This window comes from Sphaeramia orbicularis, chromosome 15 (assembly GCF_902148855.1).
Source record: "Sphaeramia orbicularis chromosome 15, fSphaOr1.1, whole genome shotgun sequence".
Classification (NCBI taxonomy): Eukaryota; Metazoa; Chordata; class Actinopteri; order Kurtiformes; family Apogonidae; genus Sphaeramia; species Sphaeramia orbicularis.
The window spans coordinates 52,133,672-52,156,686 of record NC_043971.1 but is presented as its reverse complement, the minus strand read 5'-3'; the positions used below and the strand labels follow the sequence as shown (position 1 = coordinate 52,156,686).

Genomic DNA, 23,015 nt, shown 5'->3' with positions numbered 1-23,015 from the left:
TTTAGACCTGGTGTGGTCTGTTGGACCTGGTGTGGTCTGTTTGGACCTGGTGTGGTCTGTTGGACCTGGTGTGGTCTGTTTGGACCTGGTGTGGTCTGTTTGGACCTGGTGTGGTCTGTTTAGACCTGGTGTGGTCTGTTTAGACCTGGTGTGGTCTGTTTGGACCTGGTGTGGTCTGTTTGGACCTGGTGTGGTCTGTTTAGACCTGGTGTGGTCTGTTTAGACCTGGTGTGGTCTGTTTGGACCTGGTGTGGTCTGTTTAGACCTGGTGTGGTCTGTTGGACCTGGTGTGGTCTGTTTGGACCTGGTGTGGTCTGTTTAGACCTGGTGTGGTCTGTTGGACCTGGTGTGGTCTGTTGGACCTGGTGTGGTCTGTTTAGACCTGGTGTGGTCTGTTTAGACCTGGTGTGGTCTGTTTGGACCTGGTGTGGTCTGTTGGACCTGGTGTGGTCTGTTTAGACCTGGTGTGGTCTGTTGGACCTGGTGTGGTCTGTTTAGACCTGGTGTGGTCTGTTTGGACCTGGTGTGGTCTGTTGGACCTGGTGTGGTCTGTTTAGACCTGGTGTGGTCTGTTGGACCTGGTGTGGTCTGTTTGGACCTGGTGTGGTCTGTTTGGACCTGGTGTGGTCTGTTGGACCTGGTGTGGTCTGTTTGGACCTGGTGTGGTCTGTTTAGACCTGGTGTGGTCTGTTGGACCTGGTGTGGTCTGTTTGGACCTGGTGTGGTCTGTTTAGACCTGGTGTGGTCTGTTTGGACCTGGTGTGGTCTGTTTGGACCGTTTCTGCCTCAACACCATGTTTGCTACCTTCTGACCTAAACAATGCCGCTTACGTGTGATGTCATCGCGCATGTGCAACGAAGGCGGAATCGATGAGCAGAATTGTTAAACAGGCAGGCAAACAATTCCAAGGGATCGAGCTACAGGGATCCGGTTCTCAAAAAGAACCAGTTCTCGATTCCCATCCCTAGTCGTGACCCTAAAGTGGGTCTTAAACCTGTGTGCAGTGGGTCTTTGGCCTTTGTTTGGGTTAAAATACTGTTAATAAACCGATCCTGTGCTTTATTTTTTATGGATCTGAGCGCTGTCTGTTCACACTCCCCAACAGTAGGGGGCGCTAATGCACTGTAATGAGCATTAACACCAGACATTAAACAGAATAAAAGAAGAACCAAAAGTTTTAGTCATATCATGTTTAAACTCAGGTCTGACACCGACTCCATCAGATCTGTTTTTTTTTTTTTTTTTTTTTTTTTTTTTTTAACTATATTTATAGAACTTTTCAACATTTATAGAACTTTTTATTGAACAAGTATAACATTTATAATTTCAAGTAATGTATTAATGATACAGAGATTGACACTAGACATGATAAACAAACAGAACCCAAGGAAAAAAAAATAAAAGGTTATACAAGCAAGACACACATAAAGACAGTGCATTCTGGTACTGTTAAAGAAAGAAAGAAAACAGATAAATAAACAAAACAGGTCAGGTGTTTAAAAGACACAGAATTGTAAAAAAAAAAAAAAAAAAAAAAAAAAAAAGCAAAAAAACCCCAAAACAAAACAAAAAAAATACAGAAGAATAAATAAAATGATAAAATACAAGAATAGGTTAAACACATAAAAGCTGTACAATTTAAAAACAGCAAAAAATAAGACCAATAAATCAATACCAAATAAAACAGCTGAATAAAAATAATACTTTTCAAACATCTGACATAAACACAGAGGCGTTCTCTGCCTTCTGCACATGTGCAGATGAACGTGGTGCTGTTTTTATTGACCCCTCAGAGAAATTCTTCCAGTTTGAAGTGGTGGGTCGGGGTCAGGATCCGGATCATGGGGGTCAGGATCCGGATCATGGGGGTCAGGATCCGGATCACAGGGGTCAGGATCTGGATCCTGGGGGTCTTTCTCTGTCAGATTTACAGCGTCGGAGCCGTTCTCTCCTGTCGCTGCCTTTAAACAGATGTTCAAAGTGGTTTGGGACTTGTGTGGAATTGTTACGACGCAGCTCGGCCTCACTTATGTAATAGATTACAGCCGCTCCAGACCGTTTTAGAAGCAGCCCTAAAGATGTCAGGACTGGGTTTTGTTCGGGGTTTTAGTGGAATTGCTCATTACTTTGTTGCAGCTGTTTTGTGAGGTTTTATTTTAGCTTTGACATTCAGAGGACGGAGGACGTTCTCATCTGGTTCTTTACTGTTTCAGTGCAGTTCTGTAAACGGTGGGATTTTATCACATCATCGGTTGTCGTTGTCATCGTCTTAAAACCGAAGACAAAATTCAGAGGGTCATGGATGTAGATGGACCGTCTGAAAGTGTGAAGCTCCTGTAGATACAATTATGGAAAAAAGCTCTGACACTCTGAAGTTTTACACAATGTCAAATACTGTCATGAAATATTCACAGAAAAATCTTAGTTTCTAAATGTGTGGCTGCATCAGACACAAACAAATGCATGAGTCCATTAACTGACCTTCATTCTGATTTGTCTGATGTCACTGTGTTAATTTACATCCAATATTAAAAGCTGTGACTTGATGTTCAGGACCATTTAGACCTCAACGGCAAACAAAAAACGAGCAAAATAATCATGGAAATGAAGAAAAAAAACAACAAACGGCGCAAAAATGGAGAAACAATCAACAAAAATGAGCAAAAATGAGCAAAACAATCGACAAAATGAAGACTAGAAGCACTTGGAGAGCACAGACCTCTGCCAAGGCAGATCAGTGCCTGGATTTGGATGAAAATTTCAGGAAATGTTGATATTGGCACAAGGAAAAAATGATTACATTTTGGTGGTGATCGGGGGTGGGGGTGTGGGTGGGGGTGTCAGGGGGGGCCACTGATCTGCCTCGGTGGAGGTCTGCGCTGTCTTTTCTAGAAAAGCACTCAGAGAGCATCATATCTGTGTTTGGGTCTGAGTGGACGTTGAAGGTGTTGGTGGCGGTCAGTGGTCAGTGGTCCGGCTGTGACCTTGTGACCGCTGTGGTCACTGAAGCCCAGAGTTCAGTTCAATCCCTTTAAATCAGCTGTTGATCAGAAAACCAACAGCCTGTCTGTCTGGAGTCCAGGACCGGCCTTTGGACTGGACCACACTGGTCTAATCTGGGCCTCTTCCTGTCTACACTGGCCCTGCTTTCACTCCCACTTTACAATAATAGTCCCACGCTTCAGCGCACCGTCCCCGTCTGCACCCCCACCCCCGCTGAGCGCCGGGCCGATGGGTGGGAACGCCAACGCCGCCTGTGTTTGTGTAAGGTCCACGTCCACCGCCGCCATAACAGACACAATATTGGTACAATTACAGATAAAAAAAAAAATCAAATTGTTCCTATTTTTGTGAAAGCAGAGTTGATTAATGTAAATATGAAACGAGCTGCAAGGAAATAAAAAAAAACAACACAAGTTTCAAGCTCTGATGATAAAACTTCCATAACTGTTTTGTCTCAGTGTTGATAAAAAAGGATGTAAATATTGGTTAAATTGTGTTAAATTTTCTTCAGACATTTCAGGTTCATATTTTTAATTGAAGAATAGTTTATAAATGTAAACATATGGATGTCATTTGACTTTCTTACACTAAAACAAAGGAGAAAATCAGGAGTTGTCATTATTTCTAGGTTGTTGTGTTATTATTTTTCTTTTTAGATCATTTTAGGTTTTATGTGGAACCTGAACTAAACTGATTTGAACGTCCTTAGTTTTCCATTTCACACATTCACCCCCGTTAGCGGACCAGTGCTGGACCAGTGTTCAGTGTCGGACCAGTGTTGGCCCAGTGTCGGACCAGTGTTGGCCCAGTGTTGGCCCACGGGCCGTATGTTTGACCCCCTGACTTAGACTCACAGAGGTCTCCAGCCTCTGACACGGGTTCGTTTGTCATGTGTATGAGGGTCATGTAATGTTTAATGATGGTTCGGAGCGTTCTCAGACAGTACTGATGGTGATTTCAGTTTAGTTTATTTTTTATGAAGTTGTTTTTCCTCAAAACTTTCAGTATTTTCTTGTCATTTTACTACTTTTCTCTCATTCACTGTTCACGTTTTTCCTATAAAGTTTGTATTTTTTTCTCATAAACCTGTTATTTTTTTGCCATGAACTTATGATATTTTTTCCTCAGAAATATTCCACTTCATATCCAGACATGTTCAAAATTTTCACATAAAATTTCTCTGTGACTTTTGTAAATCTCTCCCGTAATTCTCCAGGTTTATTCTTGTAAATATTTGAGGTTTTTTTTCTTAGAAATTGAGTATTATTTTCTTATAAATGGAATTTTTTTTCTCATTAACTTGTTTTTCTCACAAAACTTTCAGTATTTTCCCATAATTTTACTACTTTTTTCTCATTCACTATTCATGGTTTTTCCTTTAAAACGTGTGATTTTTTTTTCTTGCAAATATACTTGATTCCCACATTTTTCTCATAAACCTTTTTTTTTTTGCTATAAACTTATGATAATTTTTCCTTAGAAATTTATACAGAGATGTTTAAAATTTTTCTGTGATTTTTGTAAATTTCTCCTTTAATTTTCCAGCTTTATTCTTGTAAATATCTCAGTTTTTTCTTATAAATGTGATTTTTTTTTTTTGGTTTGTTTTTGGTTTTTTTTAGTTTTATAGTTTTAAGCGTCTCCCTCCTTGTATGACAAATATTTTATTTTCCAAATGTGGCCCTGAAACGCTGAAGGAAACAGGTCTGCTGGTCTTTTATTTGTCATATACTCATAACTGAAGACCCCCCCCCCCCCCCCCATCAGCCCCTGTGTCTGTCTGACTACTGTGTGTTTAGCTAATGCCTTGTGCACACCTCGTGCACACACCTCGTGCACGCCCCTCTCTGGACGTGGCGGATTGAGTGCAGGTCAGGTCCTTGTCATGCCGTCAGCTGATGCTTGTCCTGAAGGCGCCTTTTTAATCTTTCCCGTGCACAGCTTTTCCCAGAAGGGATTGGGCGCCCCCCTCCTACCCTCGTCCCGATTGGTTCCCTGGAGCCAGACGACCCGCAGGTACAGAAACAGAACAGATCGGCCTCTTTAACCGCTTCACAAACATCTGCTGATTCACTCCTGCAGGTTTTAACCCCTTCAGCTTCCACCTTTAACTCTGAGGAGCAGTGACATCATCCCTTTAACCCTTTGGTTTCCAGGACACACACGACCATTAAACACCAGCAGTACATTCATAGTCAGGTGTAAAGGTTTTAGACAGGTTTTAACTTTGGTTTTATTTCATCAACTTAAGTCACAAACAAAAACACCAAATACTCAATAATTGACATTTTTAACCATTTAAATGCCATGTTTGGGATGGAAACAAACCATATTATTGATGCAAAAAACACAAAAAGTTGTTTTTTTTCCCAATATTCTACATAAAAATTTGACTATTTTTTAGAATTTATTGTTTCATCCTGTCGTATGTCAATGATTAACAACAACACTAGTTAATATACATTATTATTTTTTGTTCAGAACTAAAGATAAGAGGAACATGGACACACAATGATTTAATGATCAAAATTTCATTATGAACATTTACAACTATTTGTCATAATAAATATGGTAAAAATTCAAGTCAGTTTTTTAAAACTATAACCCACTGTTTTAATCATTTATTTCATACAGTATTGATAATTAATGGACAGATATTGAAAGTTATGTTCTTCCTGAAAAAAGATGCAAAAGAATTGACAAAACAGACATTTTCTGACACTTTTATTCCATAAACCACATAAATAAAGAACGGTAGTCCTGTTGTAGTGTGAGTTTTCATAGCTTTTAACTATTTTACATTTTTTTTATTTCATCAAATTGAGCCATAAACATTAACACCAAATACTCAATAATTGTCATATTTTAACCCTTTAAATGTCATGTTTGTGTCGTAAACAAACCATATTTTTTGATGCAAAAAACACAAAAACGTTTGGGTTTTTTTGTTTTGTTTTTTCCAATATTCTACATAAAAATGTGACTTTTTTTAAATGTATTTTTTCATCCTGTCACATGTCAGTGATTAACACCAACACTGGTTCATATTCATTATTATTTTCAGTTGTAGGTCAGGTGTCAGTGTGCATTTTGTACTCACTTGGTAGAACACTTTTTATTTACAATGGGATGGTTTTAGTGGATGGATCAGAATTTAAAAAATCAGACAAAAATGAACAACTTTTGAATTCTAACCCTAAAACAAATTGTGCAATATAATCTGAATTTTAATAACATGAAGTGTAAAGTGTGTATAATCTGCTCACCTGGACACCAAAGGGTTAAAGTAGGTTTAATGTGTACAAAACAAATCAGAGGAGGTCGGGGTGGTGCAGAAAATGGAAATTAAAATAGAAGACAATGAGATTAAAAAGTGCTTTGACTTGTATTTAACTGTCGACACAATAAGCAACATATTTCACTTCATTTTATTTCACATTCAAGAAAAAGTTGGAACAGCAGCAGCGCAGAATTAAAAATGAGTTAAAATAATGAAATAATGAAAATGTAAATGGATGAGTTTGGACTAAATCAGTGTCCAGGAAAAGTTTAGGCATGAAAATGTAGAAGAAAATTATTCAAATGTGTAAATGAATGTTCCTCAGACATATGGGATGTGGATATTTTCAGCCTCTAGAGCTCGATATTTAATTTATTTAATGTGTTTGTTTAGGAATTCGTTAGTGGTTTATGTCGATAAAAATATTAAGTTGCAATCAAAAACTTGTTTTACTCAAAGTGTTTAAAGGTAGAATTGGGTCAAATTAATTGTAAATATTAGTGCTTTAGTAGATTATTCTCCATACGTTTTAACCTGTAATTAAACTGACCCATGAGAAACAAGTGGTGCCAGGCACAACAAACCCCGCCCCCACACGTTTCCTCTATTAGAAGTAAACGGAGGAAAAAAAAGATTTAAAAAATTCATAAAAAATTGAAACTTTGACCTACTTTTCCAAAATGTAATCACATCTTTTTCTGGGTCACTGACAAAGTATAAACCCAATGTGGTCTGAATTCAACCAATGGTTTTACTGCTAAACAAACAAACAAACAAACAAACAAACTGAACCAAAAACAACACCCCTTGCCTTGGGTAATAATCTGAAAAGTAAATGAGTGGAGTTGTCTAGCGCCCTCTGTTGGCCACTCTGTAAATAATCGGTAAATAATTCACCAACACTCTGCATACTTGAACATTTATTTACAAGAACAATAAGACAGTGAACAGACGAACAGTGGTCACAGTCCTTATTTCCTGTTCCATCTTTTGTGATGTGTTGAAGTGTTGTGTTGTTTCTCAGTCTAAATCAGGTCCAAGGTTCCCTTCTAGTCTCTGTTTTCAGTTTTAATTGAACGTTCTGTCCCGACTGTTCAGATTTGTGTTTGTGTAGAACGTTTATCACATGAATTCAGACTGTACCGTCTGTACTTGAATGCCTGCTGGACCGGTGTGGGCCCGCTGTAGTCGCTGACTCCTTCACCTTCTCTGCATCCAGATGTTAGTTATGCTGTTCCAGACTCTGGATACACCTGGAGCGACAGCGACCCCCCTGAGCCCACAGGTAAGGCCGCCTCCCACCACCACGCACACGCCCCGTACGCTGCATGTGCATCTGAGCATGCCCATGTGACCGCCCTTGTGACCGCCCACGTGACCGCCCTTGTGACCGCCCATGTGACCGCCCATGTGACCGCCCACGTGACCGCCCACGTGACCGCCCATGTGACCGCCCATGTGACCACCTATGTGACCGCCTATGTGACCGCCCATGTGACCGTCCATGTGACCGCCTATGTGACCGCCCACGTGACCGCCCATGTGACCGCCTATGTGACCGCCCATGTGACCGTCCATGTGACCGCCTATGTGACCGCCCACGTGACCGCCCATGTGACCGCCCATGTGACCGTTCATGTGACCGCCTATGTGACCGCTTATGTGACCGCCCATGTGACCGTCCATGTGACCGCCCATGTGACCGCCCATGTGACTGCCTATGTGACCGCCCACGTGACTGCCCATGTGACCGCCTATGTGACCGCCCATGTGACCGTCCATGTGACCGCCTATGTGACCGCCCATGTGACCGTCCATGTGACCGCCCATGTGACCGTCCATGTGACCGCCTATGTGACCGCCCACGTGACCGCCCATGTGACCGCCCATGTGACCGTCCATGTGACCGCCCTTGTGACCGCCCATGTGACCGTCCATGTGACCGCCCATGTGACCGCCTATGTGACCGCCATGTGACCGTCCATGTGACCGCCCTTGTGACCGCCCATGTGACCGCCTATGTGACCGCCCATGTGACCGCCCTTGTGACCGCCCATGTGACCGCCAATGTGACCGTCCATGTGACCGCCCATGTGACCGTCCATGTGACCGCCTATGTGACCGCCCATGTGACCGCCCATGTGACCGTCCATGTGACCGCCCATGTGACCATCCATGTGACCGCCCATGTGACCGTCCATGTGACCCCCTATGTGACCGCCCATGTGACCGTCCATGTGACCGCCCTTGTGACCGCCCATGTGACCGTCTATGTGACCGCCCATGTGACCGTCCATGTGACCCCCTATGTGACCGCCCATGTGACCGTCCATGTGACCGCCCTTGTGACCGCCCATGTGACCGTCCATGTGACCGTCCATGTGACCGCCCATGTGACCGCCCATGTGACCGTCCATGTGACCGCCCTTGTGACCGCCCATGTGACCGTCCATGTGACCGTCCATGTGACCGCCCATGTGACCGTCTATGTGACCGCCCTTGTGACCGCCCATGTGACCGTCCATGTGACTGCCCATGTGACCGTCCATGTGACCACCTATGTGACCGCCCATGTGACCGCTCCTGTAACTGCCCATGTGACCACCCATGTGACCGCCCATTTTACCGCCCATGTGACCACCCATGTGACCGCCCATTTTACCACCCTTGTGACCGCCCATGTGACCGTCCATGTGACCACCTATGTGACCGCTCATGTGACCGCTGCCTGTGTTGAGTCACTTCCTGTGTAAGTATGGGGGGGGGGTTCTGGATGTTGCTTACATGCCGTCCGCCGCCACATGGCGATCTGAGTGAAGGGGTGGGTTTTGTCATGTGCATGAGTGGCTGTGATCGGTTTGTTGTTTTCACTGGTCTGGGATCGGTTCACACCCTGTTTGACCGATCGCAGCCATGAAAAAGTCGAGTGAACTAACGGGTTTCACACCATCCTCCTTCAGCTCGGGATCACAGGCCTGATTTCTCAGAGTTTGAGCGCTGGTTCTATAACTATGGAGCGTACCGTAAGTGTTCTCTACTTCTACTGGGACTAACTGGGCTCATGTTCATTTTAATGACCTTCTGTCTGCTGGGTTCACTCATCTGTTCATTTACTGCATCAACACGACGGCGTTTTGGGCTCAAACAGATGATCTGAGGACGAGGACGAAGAACAGGAGGTTTAAAAAAAACAAAATTCACCTTGTAAATTTGTCACTGAATATCCAGAGGAGAGCTGAGGTTTTACTAAGAAATGTGTTTTTATTGTAAACCTGTCATTCTGGGTTTTTTTTTTTTTCCATAAACTTATGCTATTTTTTCCCTAACCCTAAAGACATTTACCGCTTTATACCCAGAGATGTTCAAGTTTTTTCACAGAATGTTTAATTCTGATTTTTTGTAAATTTCTGAGTTTTTCTTTCACCAAATTGAAAATTTTTCTTCTAAATTTGAATCTGTTTTTTTTTTTCTTACAAAACTCTGGAGTTTGTTCTCTTAAATTTACCATTTTCTTCACAGTGAATATCAGACTTTTTTCTCTTAAATTTACATCAGAGTTTTTTCTTCAACTGTCTCCTTCATGGACCAGAAATGTTTAATTTACCAAACGTGGCCCTGAAACGCCGTCAGACCTGAATGAAACAGAGGTGTCTGTCTGGGTTTGTCTACAGTCCACTACAGTCCACTATAATCCACTACAGTCCACTACAGTCCACTATAATCCACTATAATCCACTACAGTCCACTATAATCCACTACAGTCCACTATAATCCACTACAGTCCATTACAGTCCACTATAATCCACTATAATCCACTACAGTCCAGTACAGTCCACTATAATCCACTACAGTCCACCTCAGTCCACTACAGTCCACTATAATCCACTATAATCCACAACAGTCCAGTACAGTCCACTATAATCCACTACAGTCCACTATAATCAACTACAGTCCACTACAGTCCACTATAATCCACTACAGTCCACTATAATCCACTACAGTCCAGTACAGTACACTATAATCCACTATAATCCACTACAGTCCAGTACAGTCCACTATAATCCACTACAGTCCAGTACAGTCCACTATAATCCACTACAGTCCATTACAGTCCACTATAATCCACTACAGTCCACTATAATCCACTACAGTCCACCTTAGACCTGCCTTGCTGTGTTTCCATCCATGTGTCGTGTGCAGAGGTGGGTCATTCCAGCTCCACAGGGTCAAAGTTCTGCCATGTATCGGTTCGACCCGTTCACTGAACCCAGGTGATCCATCTATGATCCATGGACCTGGATGAGGAGTTGAGCTCATCAAAGTGGGCGGGTCCAGTGAGTGGGTGGAACAAACATGTGGGTAGGACTTCTGCTCTGGTCCTACCCACATGTTTGTTCCCAGTGAACAGGTGGACCCTGTGGAGCCGGTCCACCTCTGGTCATGTGTTCCAGTCTGTGGTCACTCACAGAGTCTGTACTTTCAGCTCCTCGATCCTCGGACTCTGACGCCAACAGGAAAGTGTCACCGGATGCGACCCACACTAGAGGTGAGCGATGGTTACCATGGATACCAGCATCTGTCACCATGGACATGAGCATCTGTCGTATCCAGTCATAGATCACAACTAGTGGCGGCCGCTCGTCTTTCAGACAGGGGAAGCTCACTGTCCGATAACATTAAAAAAATTGTCAAGTTATTTAAACATAAATTCGTCCTCCGTTCCTTTTTAAGAAAATGTTCAGTGACCTTATCGTACCAAGTAAACAAGAAAACGTTGAAATTATGTTAAATTGAAACAAGGAAGTACAATGAGTGTGTTTTATTTACAGAGCAAGAAATGAACAGTTCATTTGGTTTCTGTGATTTCACAGCAGAATGTGTGACGGTATTAAACTGAACTGTGTCAGAGAAGGAGCAGATCTGAAAACAGCTGTCAATCAAACAGGATTCAGCCTTTGGACCCATCCTCCAATCAGCACGTGGAAGCTCAGCGTCCGGCCCGGCCGAGCTCCGCCCACAGCTACATTCACCCCCAGAGACGCCAATTGTCCGGGGGCGGGACAACATTGTGTTATTTATCCAATGATTGTCCAGTGTAGAGTCGTTGAATAAAGCAGTTCCACTCAGTCCCACTGAAGTGCATGGACGCTGAGCGTCTACAACAAATGCACTGAGCAGAGATGGAGGAGAAAACACAGACATGAGAATGGAGGAGAAGTGAACAACATCCAGTCCACTGATCTGGGATCAAACTGATTCTGAACCAACTGGTCTGAGAGATGAACGTGTTCCAACACATTTGGAGTCAATGAAATGAAAACAACTGAACAGATTTGAGCATTTAATGGGAGTCATTTTAGAGGAAGCTGAGCTTCTACTGCAGTCTGACAGAAAACACCTCTGATCACAACGAACAGAAATAAAACAGAAGAAAGAACAGGTGTAAATTTAAAACGAAAAAAATGATTGAAATGTTTCAACCAGTGTTTAATGGGTTTGGACTAGACCACATCCAGAACCAGCATTCATCTAGACCTGATCCAGTCCAAAGTCTCAGACCCTAATGCTAGACCAGACTTTACTCATCCTAAATGAAGCCTCATGTGAGTCCAGGAGCGTCGTGGACTTCTCTGGACTCTGAGGGATCTGAGATGGACCAGGACTCAGTGGGAACCAAAAGGACCATCTAGACCGGTACCAGAAACCAGGGTCCATCCTGGTCTGGGGTCAAAGGTCATTAAAGCTGAAAAGTCCAATGTGATTTTGGATCAACAGGGACGTCCAGATTTAAATCAGACCGAGTAAAACCACATCATGTAGACCAGGGGGGTCAAACGTGAAGGTTCTGGAAGCAGAACCTGAAACAACAGGAAACAAAATGAAGCTGAAATACTTTAGTGTCAAGGACAGACATGATGTGGTTCCACTGGACCTGATCCATGTGGACCTGGACCTGAACCATGTGGATCTGGACCTGAACCATGTGGATCTGGACCTGATCCATATGGACCTGGACCTGATCCATGTGGACCTGGACCATGTGTTTCTCAGAGTTTTGTTTTTCATGTTGTGTCTGAACGTTCTGTGTTCTTCTCTGCAGTGGAACCTGTCGACGCCTGGAAACCTGAGGCCAACGTCTACGAATCAGGTGAGTCCACAGCACCAGGAACCCATAAACCCAGATCCCACAAACCCAGAACCCACAAACCCACAACCCACAAACCCACAACCGACACACGTAGAACCCACAAACCCACAAACCCAGAACCCAGACCTAGAACCCACAAACCCACAACCCACACACCTACAACCCACAAACCTAGAACCCACACACCTAGAACCCACAAACCCACAACCCACAAACCCACAAACCTAGAACCCAGACCTAGAACCCACAAACCCACAACCCACACACCTACAACCCACAAACCTAGAACCCACAGACCTAGAACCCACCAACCCACAAACCACAAACCTAGAACCCACAGACCTGTCCTGTTGTTCTTCATGTGCTGTTTATCGTCTGAACTCTTTCAAACGTTCTTGTTTGTTGATTTTCAGGTTTCAATGTGAGGGAACAGGAACCGGTTCCCAGAATCCCAGACCCGGTTTCACAAGGAGACCCCAGTACGTCTGTCACATGTTATATTAAAGACACAAAGCACATGTGAAATATCACCACATCATCTATTCATCAGACATATTCTACCGAAAAATTGGATTACTATTTATTTATTTATTTATTTTTCTACATAAATACTGGATTACTATTTTTTTTTCCTTCTGTCATATGTTCATGATCAACACCAACATTGGTTCATATACATTATTATTTTTTGAGACAGAGGATAAAAATTGGAGGCGGACCGATGCAGGTTTTTCTAAGGCCGATGTTGATTTTTTAAAATTTGGTCAGCTGATGGTCGATATCTACAGCCAATTTTTTGAGGCTCATATTTAAGGCCGATTTGGTTTGGGGTTTTTTAAAGCACATTGACCGTAAAATACAATTGAAACACTCAGATAATTAAGATTTTTATGCAGCAATATAAATGAAATAATGAATACAGGTACACATGGTACTGGTTTAACATTTATTGAACTTCAGGTGCTGCCCATACAGGTGCCTGATCAAATATCTGATGACATTTTTACTACTGATCAAATATCGGCTTTCAAAATCGGTCTACCTCTAATAAAAATGACCATAAAGAACTAAAAATAAGAAAAAGAACATGGACACACAATCATGTAGACCAGGGGTGTCAAACTCAGATCCTCGAGAGCCTGTATCCTGCATGTTTTCGACGTTTCCCTCTTCTGACACATCTGATTCAAATGATAAGCCTATCAGCAAGCTCTGCAGAAGCCTGATAACGACCATCAGGTGTGCTGGAAGAGGGCAACATCGAAAACATGCAGGATACCGGCCCTCGAGGATCTGAGTTTGACACCCCCAATCTAGACAAACTCAAGTGGATCAGCACATGGAAAATAGTAGAAAGTTTATTTCTATAAACTCATAAAATTTCATTATGAACATTTACATTTGTTTTTCATAATAAATGTGTTAAAAATTCAAATCAGTTTTTTAAAATCATTATAACCCACTGTTTTTATCATTTATTTCATATAATATTGATAATTAATGGACACATATTGAAAGTTAAGTTCTTCCTGAAAAAAGGTGCAAAAGAATTGACCAAAAAAAGACATTATTCTGACACTTTTATTCCATAAACCACATAAATAAAGAACTGTGGTCACGTTGTAGTGTGAGTTTTCACACAGTTTTTTTTTTTTTTTTTTTTTTTTTACAATTTTTGCTATTTCATCAAATTGAGCCATAAACAAAACACCAAATACTCAATAACTGTCATTTTTAACCCTTTAATCCTGTCATATGTCACACCAACACTGGTTCATATACATGATTATTTTTGTTCAGAACTAAAAATAAGAAGAACATGGACACACAATGATCTAGACAAACTCAAATGGATGAACACATGGAAAATAGTAGAAAGTTTATTTCTATACACTCATAAACTTTCATTATGAACATTTACAGTTGTTTTTCATAATAAATATGTTAAAAATTCAAGCCAGTTTTTTTAAATTTTTTTTTATTATAACCCACTGTTTTAATCATTTATTACTAATGATCAATAATGGACAGATATTGAAAGTTCTTCCTGAAAAAAGCTGCAAAAGTAAAAAAAAAAAACATTTTCTGACATGTTTCTGACATAAACCACATAAATAAACCCCTGTAGTCCTGCTGTGGTGTGAGTCCTTAAAGGGTTAACTGGTCCTGCCCCCCCGTCCACAGACTGTAAAGTGGACCTGGTCTTCCTCATGGACGGCAGCTGGAGCATCGGGAAACGCCGCTTTAAGATCCAGAAGGACTTCCTGGCCGAGGTGGCCCAGGCCATCAACGTGGGCGTGGCCGGGCCCATGATGGGCGTCATCCAGTACGGGTAAGGTGGGCGTGTCCCACGGTGGGCGCGGACACAATTACAAATGACCAAACCCCACTCTGATTGGACGGTGTGTTTGTGTGTGAAGAGACGAACCGGTGACAGAGATCAGCCTGAAGTCCTTCACCACGTCCAGAGACATGAGGGCTGGAGTGGACAAGATCATCCAGAAGGGAGGACTGTCCAACGTAGGTGAGTGGACACAAGGACAGGACTGTCCAGCGTAGGTGAGTGGACACAAGGACAGGACTGTCCAACGTAGGTGAGTGGACACAAGGACAGGACTGTCCAGCGTAGGTGAGTGGACACAAGGACAGGACTGTCCAGCGTAGGTGAGTGGACACAAGGACAGGACTGTCCAACGTAGGTGAGTGGACACAAGGACAGGACTGTCCAGCGTAGGTGAGTGGACACAAGGACAGGACTGTCCAACGTAGGTGAGTGGACACAAGGACAGGACTGTCCAACGTAGGTGAGTGGACACAAGGACAGGACTGTCCAGCGTAGGTGAGTGGACACAAGGACAGGACCAAGACACATTACTTTTACTGGTACAGGAGAACTTCTACAGTATCTGTTAGTACTTTTACTGGTACCATAGTACTTCTACAGTCTGTATTAGTACTTTTACTGGTACTATAGTAGTCAAAGAGGAAAGGATCAAGAAGTACTTTTACTGGTACTGGTACTAGTCTGTGTTAGTACTGGTACTGCAGTACTTTTACAGTCTGTATTAGTACTTTTACTGGTACAGGAGTACTTCTGCAGTCTGTATTAGTACTCTTATTGGTACTGCAGTACTTGTACAGTCTGTATTAGTACTTCTTCAGTGTGTATTAGTACTTGTACCCTGTGGGTCCTTGTGTCCTCAGTGCAGTCTGAAGGCTTCTTTCGTTATCAGTCTTTTCTCTCAGTTTCACTTCAGTGGATGGAGTTAAACCTAAATCTGCCTTTGTGTAAATTACAGTCCTGTTGTTTTTCTTCGACTCTGACCAGAACGTGGTGGTTTTTTCCATCCTGGGGGGTGGGGGGGTGGGCGGCGCTGGCTTTGGGCCTTTATGACTAGACTAAATCTGCATTGTGGTACAAATAGTGTTGTTAGTGTTGGAGAGCGGAGGTGTGGAGCACTGGGAGCCATCGATAAAAGGAAGAACCCAGGGAGCCTGGTTGGGGGGGGGTGGGGGGGTGGGGGGGGGTGGGGGGGTGGGGGGGGGTGGTCCATGAGGCTTCTGTGATTGGCCGTTCCCCCTGTGGTTCCTGTAGTGAGCAGAAAGGATGGAAGAGGACAGAGGTTAAAGGTGGGGTAGGAGATGTTTTCCTGGAGCATTTCTCACTCTTCCTTAAAACCTCCTTCACACCCTAATTACAACCACTTAATTAAATGCTCTAACACAAAAATAAAAAACTGTGTTCACCTGTGGAACAGACAGGACTGAAAAAAACAACATCCAATCATTTTAACCAACCCATCGAAATGATTGAACGGTGATATGTCAATCAAACTCAACTGCCATTTGGCCCTCCCCCCTCTGTGCGTACCCCTCTTTGTGCATGAAATGTGCATTCTCAAAGGTTTGGAGCAAATGACCATTTTTGAACACTTACCTCTCTTCCATTGGAGGCCCATGGTCACCGTTCATGTACAGGTTCAAAACATCTGACAAATACATGGAAGGGCTGCTGTAGACAGACAGGGTGGTGCAGTGGTCTGAACTGATGGAGTTCAAGTGGAAGGTTCTGGGTTCAAGTCCAGCTCCATCCAAGTGGTCATGTTGGTCATATCTGAAATGACCATTTTTGGACACATACTAAAGCCTTTTTATTCGATTCCCCATTAAAGCTATACCGTATGATGTGGCATTTTTACACTTTTCTTTTGTCATCTTAAAATGCTCCTAATAAGTGTGTGTCAAACTAAAATGTAAAAGAAATCCACCAGGCATTGAAACTCAAAAATGTTTAATTCTCATATATTTCTAATAAAAGTCTGACCAATCATTTTAGTCAGTCCGAATGAAATAATTGGCCGAACCTGACTGAGCCTCCTGTCAATCATCCATTAGTGCCGTTCAGCATCCGATCCATTATCTCCGTCTCACATCCGACATGTGTTCCTCTGAATCTGATGCTTCACTGGCGCTGCTTCTCCTGTCACTGACCACAGTCTACTGACCACTGACCACAGTCTACTGACCACTGACCACAGTCTACTGTCTAGGATGTGTATGGATAGAACTGACATGCACATGTGGAAGGAAAAAACAGATTTATGAACAGAAACGACAACTGAGGGGAAGAAACGGGAGTCTGATGAATGAAGGATGGAGATAAAAGTCCGGAAGTCAGCTGTACTGGACTGAACAGGTCTGCATAAAGCTCAGCTTTTCTGACGGTGGGACTCATACAGGTACATGTACATGGTGTCACACATGTAAGATGATGTAGGATGATAATTGTATGGACTATGAAACCTCAAATGTCCACGGAAAATTCGCGGAGGCCGCGCGTTCACAGTGCGCGCACCCATCCCCTGGGCACTGCAGTGAAGACCCCGACCCAGTACTGCACAGACCAGGTCTACTGATAGACCAGGTCTACTGATGGAACAGGTCTACTGATGGAACAGGTCTACTGATGGAACAGGAGCCGTGGGCCCGCGGCAGGTGGATGATGTATCTGATTACTGAGGGAGGGGTCCACGGACACGCCAAAACGGACCGGACCTCCACCTCTGCTTCCTCCTCTGTTTCCATCGCGCATCAGATGAGAGTAGGAGGAGCCTCAGAGCTCAGGCAGAGAAAAGGGGGCGGGGCTTTGGAGGGAGGCGGGTTGTTCATGTTCAAACTTTTACTAAGTGCGTGAGAAATGCCACATCGGTAGGTAGAGCTTTAAGGGGCACAGGTGACAGTTTAAATAGAGGTTGAAAACATCCTATAATAACTTCAGTTCATCCAGTTTTCTACATATTCTAGATCTTATTTTGAAGGACTGAACTTTTCCAAATGACAAACTGATGGAAATTTATTCCAACTGGACGAACGAACAAAAACAAGACAAAAAACTCACACATTTTATAGAAATCTGAGGGGACGAGTACTTTTACTGGTACTATACTGTTTCTCCAGTGTGTATTAGTACTTTTCTGTGTGTACTTTCTCCTCCCTCCTCTTTAACTGTCCTTCTTTTCCTTCTGTCCACTCAGGGAAGGCCCTCTCCTTCATTAATAAACAGTACTTCAGCGACGCCAACGGGAACAGGGGCGGGGCTCCCAACGTGGCGGTGGTGCTGGTGGACGGCTGGCCCACGGACAAGGTGGAGGAGGCGTCCAGACTGGCCCGCGAATCTGGCATCAACATCTTCTTTGTGACCATCGAGGGTCCGGACGAGAGCGAGAAGCAGAACCTGGTGGAGGTCAACTATGTGGACAAGGTGGAGAAAAAAAAAAAAAACTACACCTTTAACCTGATGATGTCACGGGTCTGGTGATGTCATTTCTGATGATGTCACAGGTCTGATGATGTCACAGGTCTGGTGATGTCACAGGTCTGGTGATGTCACGGGTCTGGGGATGTCATTTCTGATGATGTCACAGGTCTGATGATGTCACAGGTCTGGTGATGTCACAGGTCTGGTGATGTCACAGGTCTGATGATGTCACGGGTCTGGTGATGTCACGGGTCTGGTGATGTCACGGGTCTGGTGATGTCATTTCTGATGATGTCACAGGTCTGATGATGTCACAGGTCTGGTGATGTCATTTCTGATGATGTCACTGGTCTGGTGATGTCACGGGTCTGGTGATGTCATGGGTCTGATGATGTCACAGGTCTGGCGATGTCACAGGTCTGATGATGTCACATGTCTGATGATGTCACGGGTCTGGTGATGTCACGGGTCTGGTGATGTCATTTCTGATGATGTCACGGGTCTGGTGATGTCACGGGTCTGGGGATGTCAGGTCAGGTGATGTCATGGGTCTGATGATGTCACGGGTCTGGTGATGTCACAGGTCTGATGATGTCACGGGTCTGGTGATGTCACATGTCTGATGATGTCACGGGTCTGATGATGTCACAGGTCTGGCGATGTCACGGGTCTGATGATGTCACAGGTCTGATGATGTCACAGGTCTGGTGATGTCATTTCTGATGATGTCACAGGTCTGGTGATGTCACGGGTCTGGGGATGTCAGGTCTGGTGATGTCATGGGTCTGATGATGTCACGGGTCTGATGATGTCACGGGTCTGATGATGTCACGGGTCTGGTGATGTCACAGGTCTGATGATGTCACGGGTCTGGTGATTTCAAGGGTCTGGTGATGTCACAGGTCTGATGATGTCACAGGTCTGGTGATGTCACAGACCTGATGATGTCACAGGTCTGATCTGGTGATGTCACAGGTCTGATGTTACATGTCTGGTGATGTCACAGGTCTTATGATGTCACAGGTCTGGTGATGTCACAGGTCTGGTGATGTCACAGGTCTGAGGATCTAACCAGTAACAAACAGGAATAAACTCAGTTATTTAAAAACGTTCAATCCGTCTTTAACGAAAGCAGCTGTTTTCATTTTTAAGACTGAACGTCTGTGTATGAAGCCGTGTTTGATCCACTGAAAGAAAATGAAAAAAGTGGATGAAATAATGAACAAAAAGGAATACAATAATGAAGAGAATAATGAAGCAAACGAATAAAATAATTTTAAAAATGGCAAAAGTAAAAAATTGGGGAAATAATCAAAATGAGCAAAAATTGAGAGAAAAAAACTAAAGGAACAAAATGAAAAAAGTGATTAAAGTAATGAACAAAAATGAATACAATAATGAATAAAATAACGGAAAAATGGTGAAAATGATGAAAAATAGCAAAAATGAAAAGATACTGAAGATTAATAAACAATAAAATAACAAACAAAATGAAGAGAATAATCAAGAAAATGAATAAAATAATAAAAAGAGGGAAATAGTCATAATGAAGGCGTATTTGATCCACTTTAAGAAAATGAATAAGTGAATAAAATAATAATCAAAACTGATTAATTCAATATAATTAATACAATGATGAGGAAAAATAAAGCAAATGAATAAAATAATCACAAAAATTATCATTAAAATGTGCAAAATGAACAAAATGCAGAAGATAATCAACAACATGATCAAATTCATTAAAAACCTGTTTAATTTATTAGAATTAATTCTACTTATTGAACCTGTTTAAAGGTACAAATGTGAGGTCAAAGGTCAAATGTGAGGTCAAAGGTCACGGTTCAGATGTGGCGCTGCTGTTACCCATGTGACCCCAGCGCCTGTTCTAATTGGCCGTGCGTTGTCTCCGCCCCCAGGCCGTCTGTCGGACCAACGGCTTCTTCTCGTTGCCGGTGGCCAGCTGGTTCGCGCTCCGGAAGGCGGTGCATCCTCTAGTGAAGCGCGTGTGCGACACCGACCGCCTCGTCTGCAGTAAAACCTGCCTCAACGCCAACGACATCGCCTTCGTGATCGACGGCTCCAGCAGCGTCGGGACCGGAAACTTCCGCACCGTTCTGCAGTTCGTCGCCAACGTGACGCGGGAGTTCGAGATCTCGGACACGGACACCCGCGTGGGGGCGGTGCAGTACACGTACGAGCAGCGGCTGGAGTTCGCCTTCGGCCAGTACAACAACAAGGCGGAGCTTCTCAACGCCATCAAACGCATCAACTACTGGAGCGGCGGCACCAGCACCGGCGCCGCCATCACCTACGCCGCCGAGCAGCTCTTCAGCAAATCCAAACCCAACAAACGCAAGATCATGATCGTCATCACGGACGGACGCTCCTACGACGACGTCAGGGCGCCGGCGCTCGCCGTGCACCGTCAAGGTGAGGAGGGGGGCGGAGCCAAGGTGAGGAGGTGGTGGGAATCTGATAGATGGGGCGGGGCCAAGTTGAGGAGGGGGTGGGAATCTGATAGATGGGGCGGGGCCAAGGTGAGGAGGGGGTGGGAATCTGATAGATGGGGCGGGGCCAAGGTGAGGAGGGGGTGGGAATCTGATAGATGGGGCGGGCAAATAAAATACATACATACATTAATTCATACATACATATACATCCATCCATTCATACATTAGATACATACACACACACACACACATACATATACACACACATACATACACACACACATACAGTACACACACATACATACACACACACACACACATACAGTACACACACATACACACACACACACACACATACATATACACACACACACACACACACACACACATACAGTACACACACACACATACACACACACACACACACACACATACATACACACACACACACACACACACACACATACAGTACACACACATACATACACACACACACACACATACATACACACATACATTAGATACATACAGTACAGGCCAAAAGTTTGGACACACCTTCTCATTCTTCGCATTTTCTTTATTTTCATGACTATTTTCATTGTAGATTCTCACTGAAGGCATCAAAACTATGAATGAACACATGTGGAATTATGTACTTAACAAAAAAGTGTGAAATAACTGAAAACATCTCTTATATTCTAGTTTCTTCAAAGTATCCACCCTTAGCTCTGATGACTGCCTTGCACACCCTTGGCATTCTCTTGATGAGCTTCCAGAGGTAGTCACCTGAAATGGTTTCCACTTCATAGGTGTGCCTTGTCAGGGTTACTTAGTGGAATTTCTTGCCTTATTGATGGGGTTGGGACCATCAGTTGTGTTGTGCAGAAGTCAGGTTGATGCACAGCTGACAGCCCTATTGGACAACTGTTAGAATGCATATTATGGCGAGAACCAATCAGCTCAGTAAAGACAAACGAGTGGCCATCATTACTTTAAGAAATGAAGGTCAGTCAGTCTAGAAAATTTCAAAAACTTTGAATGTGTCCCCAAGTGCAGTCACAAAAACCATCAAGCGCTCCAACGAAACTGGCTCACATGAGGACCGCCCCAGGAAAGGAAGACCAAGAGTCACCTCTGATGCTGAAGATAAGTTCATCTGAGTCACCAGCCTCAGAAATCGCAAATTAACAGCAGCTCAGATTAGAGACCAGATGAATACCACACAGAGCTCTAGCAGCAGACACATCTCTACAACAACTGTTCAGAGGAGACTGCGTGAATCAGGCCTTCATGGTCAAACAGCTGCTAGGAAACCACTGCTAAGGAGAGGCAACAAACACAAGAGATTTATTTGGGCCAAGAAACCCAAGGAATGGACATTAGACCAGTGGAAATCTGTGCTTTGGTCTGATGAGTCCAAATTTCAGATCTTTGGATCCAACCGCCATGTCTTTGTGCGACACAGAAAAGGTGAACGGATGGATGCTACATGCCTGGTTCCCACCGTGAAGCATGGAGGGGGAGGTGTGATGGTGTGGGGGTGCTTTGCTGGTGACGCTGTTGGGGATTTATTCAAGATTGAAGGCAACCTGAATCAGCATGGCTACCACAGCATCCTGCAGTGACATGCCGGTTTGCGTTTAGTTGGACCATCATTTATGTTTCAACAGGACAATGACCCCAAACACACCTCCAGGCTGTGTGAGGGATATCTGACCAAGAAGGAGAGTGACGGAGTGCTGCGCCAGATGACCTGGCCTCCACAGTCACCGGACCTGAACCCAATCGAGATGGTTTGGGGTGAGCTGGACCGCAGAGTGAAGGCAAAAGGGCCAACAAGTGCTAAGCATCTGTGGGAACTTCTTCAAGACTGTTAGGAAACCATTTCAGGTGACTACCTCTGGAAGCTCATCAAGAGAATGGCAAGAGTGTGCAAGGCAGTCATCAGAGCTAAGGGTGGCTACTTTGAAGAAACTAGAATATAAGAGATGTTTTCAGTTATTTCACACTTTTTTGTTAAGTACATAATTCCACATGTGTTCATTCATAGTTTTGATGCCTTCAGTGAGAATCTACAATGAAAATAGTCATGAAAATAAAGAAAATGCAAAGAATGAGAAGGTGTGTCCAAACTTTTGGCCTGTACTGTATATACACACACACACACACACACACACACACACACACACACACACACACACATACACATACATTAGATAAACATACCCTCTATATAACCTCCTGTGTTTTCAAGTGTTGGTTCCATACGTTGGTGATCCACCATCACATCAGAAAACTTCAGTAAAATTCGAACTAATGCGTTTGTTTGGATGCTGTCTGTGTCGTGTGGCAGATCAGTTCCACGTCCATCCAGC

General features: G+C 43.6%; 1 protein-coding gene across 8 annotated transcripts in view; it reads left to right on the top strand.

Moving 5' to 3' along the window:
• The window catches only part of vit (vitrin), an 83,689-nt gene that overhangs the window by 57,064 nt on the left and 3,610 nt on the right, over nucleotides 1-23,015 (top strand). For 5 of the 8 annotated variants that reach the window (XM_030155926.1, XM_030155931.1, XM_030155930.1 and 2 more), the window contains 10 exons: nucleotides 4,946-5,020; nucleotides 7,504-7,569; nucleotides 9,245-9,307; nucleotides 10,768-10,830; nucleotides 12,385-12,432; nucleotides 12,846-12,911; nucleotides 14,617-14,764; nucleotides 14,853-14,956; nucleotides 17,967-18,193; nucleotides 20,107-20,620. In XM_030155926.1, the coding sequence (XP_030011786.1) occupies nucleotides 4,946-5,020; nucleotides 7,504-7,569; nucleotides 9,245-9,307; nucleotides 10,768-10,830; nucleotides 12,385-12,432; nucleotides 12,846-12,911; nucleotides 14,617-14,764; nucleotides 14,853-14,956; nucleotides 17,967-18,193; nucleotides 20,107-20,620 (1,374 nt within the window). The remainder of the gene's footprint in view (nucleotides 1-4,945; nucleotides 5,021-7,503; nucleotides 7,570-9,244; nucleotides 9,308-10,767; nucleotides 10,831-12,384; nucleotides 12,433-12,845; nucleotides 12,912-14,616; nucleotides 14,765-14,852; nucleotides 14,957-17,966; nucleotides 18,194-20,106; nucleotides 20,621-23,015) is intronic. The other 3 variants (XM_030155933.1, XM_030155932.1, XM_030155929.1) reach the window with 2 other exon arrangements.